The 12,994-nt window shown below is 34.1% G+C and overlaps 1 protein-coding gene across 1 annotated transcript in view; it reads left to right on the top strand.

Annotated features, from left to right (window-relative positions):
- The window catches only part of IMMP2L (inner mitochondrial membrane peptidase subunit 2), a gene marked incomplete at both ends in the record, with an annotated part of 436,352 nt that overhangs the window by 275,405 nt on the left and 147,953 nt on the right, over positions 1-12,994 (top strand). Inside the window, one exon of the mRNA XM_079549540.1 lies at positions 7,843-7,908. Coding sequence (XP_079405666.1) covers positions 7,843-7,908 — 66 coding nt within the window. The remainder of the gene's footprint in view (positions 1-7,842; positions 7,909-12,994) is intronic.

Raw genomic sequence — 12,994 nt, 5'->3', positions numbered from 1 at the left:
CTCTTTTATCTTGACTTTGCCTTATAATTCTGAAAGCTTTTCAGATGCCCTGATTGGATTGCAGGATCCGACGTGTAGAAAGAACTGCTTTCGATACTGTCAGTTTTGTTGTTTTCTACTCTGTTTGAAAAATGAAGACTAAATCAGAATATAGGGAGGAGCCAGGGCTCTCTGTGGAGTAGGGACCAACGGTTAAGGGGAGAGAAGTGTGGATATCCAAGAACTGCAGAGCTTGAGGCAGTTGTTTACATATCCTAATTGTTCCATAGCAATATGACAAGGTATATGACTCCTTTACAGAAGCTTTATGATATTCAGATTGTTATTTCTGTGTACAGTGTGCTTAAAATTCCCCATGAAGCTTCAGGGATGCTTTGTTTTAGGTGCTGACGCATTTTAAAAATGAATAAAACTGAAATACTGTCTTTCCAGCAGTACGTGCTTGCAGTCTGTAATTACTGCAAAACACTACTTTCAGTGAAAACAAAATAGCTTTTTGGCAGTGAGGAATTTTGCTTTTCAACAGGGGTTTGACTAAGAAATGCTAATATAATACAGAGTTAAATTAAGAATTATGGGATATTACTAGAAGTGTAGTTTTCCTTGTATTTTTAATTATTGTACATATTTTCCAGGAAGCTGCTGAGGAAATCAAGCATCACTAGAACTTATGCTTAACCAGTTGGTGCAGTTTTTGTCTTGAAGTGCTTTGTAAATTATGGATGAAAAATGGTGTCACGGAGTTAACTAGATCAATCTATGCCTGTGACAGGGGGACCCCTGGGCCCCCCTCTGGCCCCCACAAAATGGGAAGGGAAAGGGAAAAGGGATAAGGAGATGGAAACTTGGCTCAAGGAAGGAAAAGAAAAAAACAGCGGCAACGATCTATGGAGGAAAACTTATTTTACTAACTGTGATATCAGAATGCAAGATAACACAACGTAATACAATCTAATTGAAATTGAGACTAATCAAATAAAATAGATGAGAGAGAGTTCCTGAGACCGAGTCAAACCCGTAAAGCTTGGTACGGCTAGGAAAGCACCCTCCAGCACCCACTGCAAGGCAGTAAGAAGAGACTGCCCATCCGGAAGGGCCAGATCCCGTGACTTCTGTAATGTATAGGGAGAGGTACCCAGAACATTATGAAGTGGTTCAGTTCAGCTGCAAGGATGTAGACATGGCTTGGGAGAAATCTATGAATGGTGATACTCCTATCATATTGCTTTGCAATCCCAATTCAAATACTGTTTTTGTCAGTTGTCTTCATAATCATTGTTTAAGCCTGTGAACAACATAATTAATTAATAAATTAATAAATTGATAGAGCAGCTTTCTTGTTATAGCATGACCTGAATGACATGTTTACTATCCATATTCAAAATATGAACTGTAAGTAATAATCAAAACATATTGGCAGAGTGTTTTAGCAAGGAAATTACTCAGAGAATTGTTTAGATAGCGCTTTGTTATCCTTTCAGTATCATCTCCCAGTATGAAAACAATGATACTTTTACCTAAACATATAAAATAAATGGAAAATTTTAAAAAAATCAAAGAGATTTTGCATTGAGCCAACTTAAGGTTGGACAGGTTACTCTTCTTAGTCTATTATTCAGCATAGTAGTAAGCCCAGCTGAATCATACTGGCTTCTCAGGTTTGTTTACCTTACTTCTTTGTTTACCACAAAGAAATTGGAAATGTCAGAAGTGTGGTCACAAAAGTGATCCTGGAATTGGAAAACTAACTGTACACTAAGAAGCTTAAGGAGCTGATGTATCTTAGAAAAATTTAAGAAAACTGTTGTGCCTAAATCTTTCTCCATGAGGAAGAAAAGAAACATAGAAGGTTTTTCTGCCTTGGAGGAGGAGGCATGGAATTGAAATTGAAGTTGGACAAATTCCATTTTGAATGCAGATGCAATTTCCTAGTAGTAAGGATAATTAAATTTGGGAATAATTTCTCTTTATGTTAGGCTCATTGTTATTCAGGATGCTTAAGATTATACCATAATCTTCTCTACAGATGCTTTATGGTAGAATTAGGTGCTGTCCAAAAAGACAGATAATAAAATAAAAATCTTTGAACATTAATTAAGAGCCTCAGTCTGCTCTCTTTTGGCAGAGACTGCATTCTGTTGTATTGTTTTGTTTTGTTTTGTTTTGTTTTTTTCTAAAGTATCAGCATCATAATTCTTATATTTGAATGGGACTAAAGGCTCTTCATAGTTATGAGTGCAAGATAATGTTGGAAGGCACCTCTGGTGACCGTGTAGTCCTAACAGTCGCTCAGAGCAAGGGCAGCTCCAAAGATGGGTCAGGCTCCTCAGAGACGTGTCCAGTCGAGCTCTGTGCATCTGAGTTTCTCAGTCTCTCTGCACAGCCTGTAGTGCTGCTTAACCACATGTAATGTGATTTTTTTTTTCTCATGTCCATCTGGAATTTCCCTTGCTGCAACTCATGCTATTTCCTTTTCTCCTTCTGTTTTGCACCTCGCAGAAAATTCTGACTCCTTTCTCTCTAATCACTCACCAGATAGCAGTTAAACCTCATGCTTCTTCTCTGATCTGTAAAGCCCGTTCCCTTAGCCATTACTCTTCTGTTACTATCATTTTGGCAGCCCTTCATTTTATCCAGTTTGTCAATATCTTGCTTGAAACTGAATACAGATACTGGGCCTGAGTACGAGAAACATCCAATGCAACAGTTCTTTGTAATTCTGTAAAATAGAATTTGGCAACAATTCTATGTAACAGAATTATATAGAGTTCTGTACAGTAGAATTTAGCAACAACGACAGCTATTATATCATATGCTATCTTCCACAATATAGAAATTTTCTCAGAACCTGCTATATTGTAGGTTAAATATTATATGTATTATGAGCTTCAGTATCTGCTGGAATTAGAAGGAAATAAAACATTTACAGAAAGAAAAAAAAAAACAAAAACTGAGAAGTTTAAATCAAACTATTAACTGTGGTGTTTCTCTGCATAAAGAATTATGGAATTGAAATAGTAATTATGGACTGGAAAATACGAACACATGAACGTTTTTTATTTAGAAAATTTGTTCATATACCATATAAATTGCACTTGACTTTTATAAATGGATCTATTAAATCTGTTTAGTCCTAGCTGTAGTATTAGGAGGAATGAAAGGATAGATACTACTACGTATTTTCAACTGTATGAAACTGTGCTCCTAATAGGAAGCTCCTTCATCATAGGTGAAGGGCAGATAGGTTTTTTTTGAAGGTTTAGCATCTTCATCTAGAGCATGATGCAGCCAAGTAAAACTCCATTTACCTTATTAAGCAGTGCCAGCAAATAAGCATGAGGTAGCTCTACTGCCTTTCTTTTTCCTCTTCCTCCAAGCATAGTTCAAAAATAAAACCACTAAAATTGTACTATAAGGTTCCCAATTCTGTAGGTATATTGATAACATTTATTCTGGGCTTCAGCTGCATTTTAGTTACTGCTCTGGCTATTTTATGGATCCCCAGAAGGCTAAAGGAGGAGATAAACAACTCATTTTTCATTTGGTAGCAGTTCTGGAAATGCCCAGAAGTGTTAACTGTAACTGTGTTGGAATTTTAAGATCAGAGAGGAATTAATTTGGGGAAATGAAGAGGTCGCAGGGTGAATAGCTTTGGATCATAGCTTTAGATTAAGATCTCAGAAGCTTCCAAATCATCTTGTTTTATGGAATTAAAACCTTATTATCTGTCATTAACAATGTAAATCAAAGCAGAGAAGATGTCTGTAAAGAAGGTGGCCTCCATTACTTCATTTTTTTTTTCATGCTAGGACAGTAAAGCGTTCATTGTTTCAGTTACAGCCAGGTCAATGATGAAGAAATTGCATAAAAATAAACTATGAATAATCCGAAGGCAAATTTCCAGCTGCTGCTAAATGTCTTCCTTCTATTTCATGAAAAAGTAAAGCTGTGTGCTAGCAGTAATATATAGATGCATGTAAACAGATATGTACATACAAACACAACACAAGCTTTAGGCATCTTCAACTATTTAATAAATACCTTATAATATCCTATATAAAATGCTATTATCAGAGGTATCAAAATTTAAATTATTTTAAAAGGTGAGCACAAAAGCTGTACAGGTTGACTAGGATAATGGCGATGAGTTCACAATCAAGATCTTTTTTTTCTGGTGTATGTGCCCAGAAATTTTGAGTGCTCCTTCAAGGAAAACAGTTCTTTTATGAAGTAGCATTTATTTAGTTAGATTTTACTGTTATTCAACTCTGATTTTTTTTCTTCTACTGATAGCTGTTGTGCTAATATCTATCAAAAAATGTAATTGCTTTTGGTGTGTCTGCATTGTGTTAGAACATTTTCTGGTTCCTTTTTTTTAATCAATTACAGAGACTGCATTTTTGACAGGGGGTAATGTCACATAGCACTTGGCTATACATATTAATATATTCCTTTGGAGAGTAGAAGCAAATCAGCTGTTTTTCTTCATTTATCTTACTGGGCTCTCAAAATACAGACTAAAAAGCACTCTCTCTAGAAAAGCCTGTAGAAACTTTAGTTCTAAGCTCTTCAGCATGATTTATTATGTGCACTTTTGAATACAGTTAAATAAATAAGGGTCAAGTAAAAATATGGAAATGCTATGCAAGTTTAATCATTGATAAAATTGTAATTAGCTTATGAAGCAGTTATGGAAAATTGTGCTAAGCACTAGTATGCATTAGAATAAATAATCCAAATAATGGAAAAGGAAAAGTTTTGGAGCAATATCATGACAAAGTACTCAGTTGATCAATCAGGAAATCCTTCGGAAGGGTCATCAGCCTTCCTCTCATCTTCTTTCAAGGTAAATGTGCTCAGTAGAACTGCTATTCTACAGTGTAAATTCCCTGATGCAAAGCTGAACACGGTGGAATGCGTGCTTGTACAAATTTTTATGAATGTTTATGTGTATGTATGTATATATCTGTACATTTTTTGTAAGAGCGTATCATTAAAAATAAAAATATAAATGACATTTCATTTTTACTGGAGCAGTGAGATAATAACTAGAAAAGATTGTTAATACTTATTAATACTTACCTGGTATAGAACAAGGTCTTAAGTTCTTATGTATTTGCAACTACTATTATACCCCTACTCACTAAACTGTATCATCTTATAAGCTTGTAAATCCTCAATTTCGGACTGGTTTTGGGATGCTTCACCTATAAAATCTAGCTGTAGTTGTGTCTGACTAGTCTTCATTTTCTCACTGTGTTCTTTCCATGATGACATTAGTGTCTTCAGCTCTGAAATGCATTTTGTTGTCATTGTTGATAAGGAAAATGAACTCTTCACAGCTCTTCTGCTGTAGTATATCTCCTAACTTTAGAACTAAATGTGTGTTAGTGGGAGGTGGTTCCTGTTCTCAGTTGTTTTTTTTTTTTTTTTTCTATCAGTATTATTTGGATAGATAAAAGGAAACCTTTGCCAGAATACTGTGTAGGCTGGAAGTTGTATCTTGAAGAGCTTGCTAATGATGAATAAGTAATTTGCATCTGCCCTCATCACTCTATGATTCACCTCCATGTCTTCTTATCCTAAACTGCTTATTTCCTTTTCAAACAAGTGGACCAACGTGAGAGGCTTTAATCCAAAGTAATGATGACGCAGGCATTAGTTTTTCTTTCTGTAATGTATAGGTACTAGCAGAAAGGTAACCACTCATTAGAACAGATACTCATATCTCAGATTTAAAGTGATGCTTATTCAAAATCATGTTGTTTTTTTTTTTTTTTTATTTTTTCCCCAAAATGAAGGCAAATTAATGTAGAGATCTATACTTACACTGCAATATATGTATACATATACTAATCAAATGGAAATGCTTACATGGGAAATTGCAAACAAACTTTGAAGAGTTATACCAGAAGAGAAGTTTCAAAGAACAGAAAAAAAATTGTTTTCATTCAGTTTTTAGGAATATACAATTCATCACATACGCTGTGGACTTTTTTCCATCAGTTCAGTTTTACATGAAAACATTACAATATGAGTCCAAGTGAATAAAAAAAGAAATAAATAAACACAGAAGTATTTTTTGCAAATATTTTAAATGTATAAACACTTGTAATAATAAAATATTTTTATTTAGGCTGCCTTCTAATTTAGAATGGCAGATGGTCACTACTCGATAGAGTACACATTGAAACCTGTTAGGGAACAGTATGAGAAAGTGCTGTGGATACTCCACCTGTTTTAATCATATATGCATCTAAAATTTGATTAATCCTACCCAAGACTGATATGTTAAAAATAAAATAAAAAATCAATTATGTGTTCTCAGCATGATCAGGAACATGGAAGACAAGAGTTAAATGGAACATAGAATACTGTGGATAAAAATAAATCTTTCTGTTAATAATTCAGCTAAAATGGTTTAAAAATTCTAAGGGAATCAAAGTACTTTTTTATGAAAATAAGGTTATTGGGCTTTGTAAACAGTGAAGGGAAAATACCAGCTCTTCTGAAATTTAAAATTATAATCCTTCAATTTTAGGTCATTACAATGAAATATAAATAAGTTTCAAAAGTATTGACACAAAAATAAGATTTTTGAAACTCTTTAAGCACTTGATTGTGTATTAAATTTTTATTTTATTTTTTACTTAGCCTGAAGCAATTTTCCTTTTCAATTTTTGTAAGAGCAAGTGAACAGCAAATGCCAGTAATCATACAGTTCTACTGATGAGTTTTTCGTCCAGATTCATTTCAGCATTCCTTTTTAAGAACACGTAATCTTAGTGTGCTACCAGTTGACCAGAGGTGAGCTTGAATGTACATTGGATCGTTGTGAAGATGGCATGACTAGTGTTTTCTGAAACAAAACCAGCAATGTAAACCCCTTGTAATTGCATTTCTAGCAGACTTGGAGTCTAAAATAAAGAACTCAAGCATCAGCAGAAAGTCAAATCCATTTTTTTCCTCACTACCTTTTCAGTATACAAGCAGCAAATAAGTAGGTTTTTAAGAACATAAAAGAACTCTACCACATTTGCAAAATTAAAAGTAAAAAATGAAATAAAATGAGGTATAGAATCATAGTATGCAGAAAAGTAAGACTGTGGTGTGCATTAGTCTATCAAAACTCAGATAGAATAACGCTTCTAGTAATCTTGTCTCTTAATATTCATGCAGGAACTTGGTTTATTCAGATTGAGTATGCAACTTCAACTTTGCTTTTTCATAATACTGTGTAATGTGTGGCCATAATTCACTCAATAAAACATGATTCTAGGGAAAGAAATTGAAAAGAAGGCATGGTATTATAGGTATTATATACTTTCAGAAAAGTTTACATGTCTTTTTAAACTATCCACAGTTACTTAGGCAAGGTTTACCTGAATTAGTGATAGTTATCAATATTAAAGTGGGGGATTCTTTTTTGCCCAAGGTGAGTGAGTCAGATGAATTTTTAAACACAATGTGATGTTAGCTTTTGATGGAAAATTCCAGTTTTATTATATGAATCTATTTGCAAAGGTACTCTCTTCACTGGTAGGGATACATTGTACTTCTAATGGTGTGAACTGTGCTTTACATGATAAAATATATGAGTATGTCAGTTATTGTAGTGTTTGTATGCAGGTCATTTTTCAGCATCTGCTTTTCAATAATGGCTTGCAATGAGAATGATTGTAGTAGCTTCACTTCAGTGGAACATCATGATTGATGCTATATCAAAGAGAACATGGAATCTCTTAATGACTTTAATAATGTCTATTTCTTTGTGGAATTTCTTTTCATTTTCTTAAAACAATGGGAACATTACTGATTGTATAACCTTATCCCCTGTCTTAGGTCTCCTAGAAACCCTGAACAGAAGATCATTAAACGAGTGATTGCTCTTGAAGGAGACATTATCAAGTAAGTGTTTTAAGCCATAGCATTTGAGTCTTTATAATAGTGCAGCTTTTCAGTGGATTTTAAATTAGTATCCTAGACAACAAGAACTTTCTAGTATTTTCTGTCTCCTTTTAAAAGGGATGTCAGTGTTGTACCTGTCTCCTTTTTAATGAGAAAAGTGATACGCAATAATACTCACTCTTGTGAAATGTTTATGGGTGCAAATAATGCTTGTTTCTTAGAATATCTGTCACGTATCAGGACAGGTAATTGTACAGCATTTTTAAAATAAGAAGGCTATGATTTTTCAGTTAGAGAATTAGAGCTGCTGTTTCATACTGTGGTTGGCACACTTTCTGAGTTCTTTTAATCTTTTTGTTTGTTTTGGGGAAATCCTTTTGTTCTTACTTAATTTTTGAGACAAAGGACCCTCATAGATGACTGCTTTAACTGCAGTCTATGGCAATCTGTAGGGAATACAGTGGAACTGATTTGGAGTAAATTGTTCTATCAGAAGAGAAAAGAAAGCAAAAAAAAGTAGACTTTAATGTAGGTCAAGTCTTGGTTTACTCTAACAGATAGACCATCCCACTGGGGCTGGTTGGAAATAAATTACAAATAGAAGCAAATCAAATGTTTTTGTGGAAATGGTGCCATTTTGATGAAAACATTTGTTTAAAAGGATTTATTTTTCCCAAGTAGAGAATAGAATTGGCATTGAGTTTGGAGGGTAAATCGCTAGTTTCCCACATTAAGATATGAATAACTTTGAAAACAGGCAGTATGGCAGACTGGGACTCAGTTTATTTGGATAATAATTCTTGCTCTGACGTAGTGAATACTTAAGAAGTACTTGGAAGTTGAAATTCAAATCAAGGATCTGAGTGTGGCCTCAGTGAGCCCTGCTTAACAGCAACAATGTTGGGCTGTGGAGTATTATGAGATATGTCTGTGTCTTTTTTTATTATTATTATTTCTTTTTGCAGTCCGTATGATTTCTGTTTTATTGAAAAATTTCAAATCCTCTTAGTTTGAGCAGAAAATTCAAATATTTCATGTGGAAAAAAAGACTGAAATAGCAAATATTAAGAAAAAGAATCTGGTGTCCAAAAACTATGAAGATCTACAGCTACAATTAGCTATCACATTAAAGGGGTAAAAACATAGAAATAATGATTGCTACTTAGTCATGTCTTGTGAAAACCTACACCCTTAAGATAATAATATATTATTAATATATTTGCCTGAATTTTTGAAACTCAATGAAATTTTTGATAATATGAAATATGTTTAATAACATAAATTTCAACTGTAGTAAATTTATTATGCTGTATATTCCAGAGCCTTAAAACTCTGAACTATCTGTTAACTTGTGTGAGTGCTCTTGGCCAAGTGGAAAAAGATGTTGGAGCATAGTAGCTGTGAGAGTGCATGCAGAATACTTACAAAACTGTATGTTAGTGTGTCACCTTCGATTACAGAAGGCTGAGTGATGATCCTCATTTGTATTTGGAAAAAACAGGTTAATTTATTTTTAGAAATGTTGATACCAGTAATTCAAGTATTTATATATATTTCTATTTAAACACATGGAAGTTGTCCCACAGTCTTTTGCTTCATCTGTAGAGGCTTGTTTTTAGATAAGGAATATATTATTGGGCTATTATAACTTGTTATACTGTTGTCCACTTGTGTGCATGTGGGAAATAAAGTAATGCTTGCCAGACATCATAGTGCCAGGGTAAAGCAAAAATTTTGGTAATAAAATAGCAAAACTGTCAAGATTATTCTAAAATAGATGTTATTTTTCTAATGGTACCACAAGCAGGTGTGTGACTAGGATATTTTTGATTAAAATAGATGACTAATCAGACTAAGAAAACATAATTGTAAGAATTTGACTTCTGTTTGATATGTCTGAAGACAGTCTTGATGGTGGTTATATACAGACATGTGCAGTTGTACTTTTTCCCTGGAAGGTCAGTGAAATGTATGAAGTCTGTCTTTTTCTGCAAATTTTGGTTGAAGTCTAATGACAGAATTAATTAATGCACACTTTCAGTGGTGAGTAGACTTTCATAGTAGAGAAATCTATGCAAATAATGATTTGGAAGGAATTTTCATTTAGCGCTCCACTAGATAGGTGATAGACAATATGGTTTGTTAGTCTTTGGTAGTGCTTTCATAGCTGAATGAATTTTTTATTTTATCTGTTTGATGCATGATTAAGGATAATTTGTCACAAGAAAGCTGTGTTTTCTTACTCTATTAATTAAAATAAGTTAGTATTTACTATTCATTAATAACTGAAAGTAAAGAAAGACCACATAGAGCCATTAATATTGTAGAGAAGGTTCCTTGTATTTTGACTTATGTTCCGAAGTTAGTAGTTCACAGTAGAAAAATTCAGTTTTTCAGTATGTTTCTAAACGCATTATATAAATGAAGAAAGAAAAACTACATTTTGAAAATAATAAAGTTCAACTTTTTGAAAATAAATTTAGGTGAGACGTTGCGATGGGTTTATTCTGACCTTTCACTTTGTGTTTTTCAGAAATTATGTGCAACACAGTACTTCAGTTTTTGAAGTATATTATGATAGATTGAAAAGTGGTACATATTTGTTGAGTAAGAATCCTGGCATTTCAATTCTCTGATCTTATTTCCAGTTTAGTTGGCAGTCCAGTTGAAATGTATTGAGTAGTGTCATGAAAATCCCTCAAATATCATAGTACATTTTTATAAATGTACATCTCATAATTTAATTTGAATAGGCTACTGTAATGTCTGCCTGATGGGAACTGAGAGAGAAGAAAATCACCATTTAGCCTTTGAGAGGTGAAGCTATAGGTCAGCTTGTATACAGATAATGTTGCAGTGTGGATCCCATAAATCAGGTTTTGTTTTGTCTTAGATGGATTCATGGGAGAATTAACTTTAAGTAGGAAATCATTACAGTGATTCCTGAAGAGTATTTAAATTATAATTCTGCCAAGGGAGACTATATTTTAAAAGTTAATATAATGTAATTTGTTTAAAAAAAAGTTGGTATTATAAAGCACTTTGAATATTTTGAAATTAAACATATTAAAACTCATTTATCTTAAATGCACCAGTGGAAATTCAAAAATCTATAGTAATCTATCATGGATGGCTGAGTTATGGTATGTTTTCAGTAACACAAATAAATGAAGGTTTATGGTATTAAAATTGGGATTGAACTAATAAAATTTAAAATTAAGTCAATTCAGCGACTTATTGAACTAATTTTGCCTCCATCTGGGTCCACGTCTGCAAGAGTTTGGATTCTGCTTCTTTACTGACTTTATTTTTTTCGTAACACTGTAGCTGGATTAGAAATTACCTGTGAGCCCCTAAAATGCATAATTCTAAAATGTTATTAGGCTATTTAGGAGTTAGTGTTTTAAATACTGAATGCTTCAGCAAAACAATGTTGCATTTTAGTGCTATATTTTGCAAAATTGTTCTGGAGATATGAATAAGGAGATATTTACTTGCTTTTTCTCAAAGCATGACAATGCAGAGATAGATCATTATATTATTGCGCCGTAGGTCCAAAATAAGTATCAGTATCTTTTTTAATTTTGCTATGAAGTGCATCATCAAATTGCAGAAACATTTGCCACAGAATATGAAGGATAAAAATATAAATGAGTTCAAAAAAGGAATAAAGAATTCTTAGAAATAAAGTCTATCAGCAGCTATTAAATGCAGTGATCACAGTATAAATTTATGTACTTCTATTGTCAAGTTCATGCACTTATTGGAGAAACCTTTCAGCTTCAAAGGAGCTGTTCACATCTCCATGCAGTTTTTTCACTTGCTATTTTTTTTTTTCTGAGACAGTATGTGTATTCCAGTATTGCTCAATTAGAAAAAAAATAATCTGTTTTTTCTCTGATCTAGTTACTTCATATAATAGTTATTTCATCAGACGGTTGTGACTATTCTTTGTTTTCACTAAGATGCAAGAATCACTGTCCAATAAAACAGATGTTTTCATGCAGATTTTCCCACTTGATAGATCATTCCTAAAAAAAACTGTCTGTGTCCTTGGAAACAGGATATCCTTCAGGAAAACTAAAACTTTGTCTTTTGTGTTTGTGAGGGGATAACCTGCTGCAGATGAGCTCTGCAGAGGATCTGAGGGTTCTGGTGGACAACAGACTGGCCATGAGCCAGCAGTGTGCTCTTTTGGCCAAGAAGGCCAGTGATATCCTGGGATGCATTAAAAGAAGTGTGGTGATCAGGTCAAGGGGATTGATTCTCCCCCTCCTCACTGGTCAGGCTACATTTTGACTACTGTGTCTGGTTCTGGGTTCCCCAGTTCAAAAAAGATATGCATCTCCTAGGAGTCCAGCAGAGGGCTTCCAAGATGATAAAGGGCCTGGAGCATCTCCCATATGAAGAAAGGAAGAGTAACCTGTGTCTGTTCAGCCTGGGGAAAAGAAGACTGAGAGGGGATCTGATAAATGTTTATAAATATCTAGGGGAAGGTAGGAGGCAAATGGATGAAGCCAGGATCTTCTAGGTGGTGTGTAGCGCTAGGGCATGGAGTCTAAAACTTGTACAGAGGAAGTTCCATAGTAACATACTGAAGAACTGCTTTATGGTAAGGGTGACAGAGCACTGGGAGACATTGTGCCCAGAGAAGTTGTGGAGACTCCTCTCATGGAGATATTCAAGACCTGTCTAGATGCCTACCAATGTGACCTATTGTGGGATACCTGCTTTAGCAGGGGGTTTGGACTCGATAATCTCTTAAGGTCCCTTCCAACCCCTACAATTCTGTGATTCTGTGTTCTCTTGCAAGAATGTCTCTATCCTTAGCAGCTTAATGGCAATCAATGGGCAGGAGCTGCATCAATACCTTTGCCATACAGGCTGTGTTTATAGTTATTCCCTTCTTCAAATTCATTGTCATGTTGGCTTGTAAGAATAGATTTGTGAGTGTGGGGACTCACACGGACAACTGTGCTTAAAAAAAAATCAACAGAAAAGAGAATAGAGTGTGTTCTGCACTTGTGCAGCACTGTCTTTGGAAGCTACAAATTTTTGAGCGTTTTTCCTTTGGAGTGACTAATTG

The sequence above is a fragment of the Tetrao urogallus genome, assembly GCF_951394365.1.
Source record: "Tetrao urogallus genome assembly, chromosome: 1".
Classification (NCBI taxonomy): domain Eukaryota; kingdom Metazoa; phylum Chordata; class Aves; order Galliformes; family Phasianidae; genus Tetrao; species Tetrao urogallus.
Note: the sequence above shows the minus strand (reverse complement) of the source record. Positions and strands in the feature narration are given on the sequence as shown.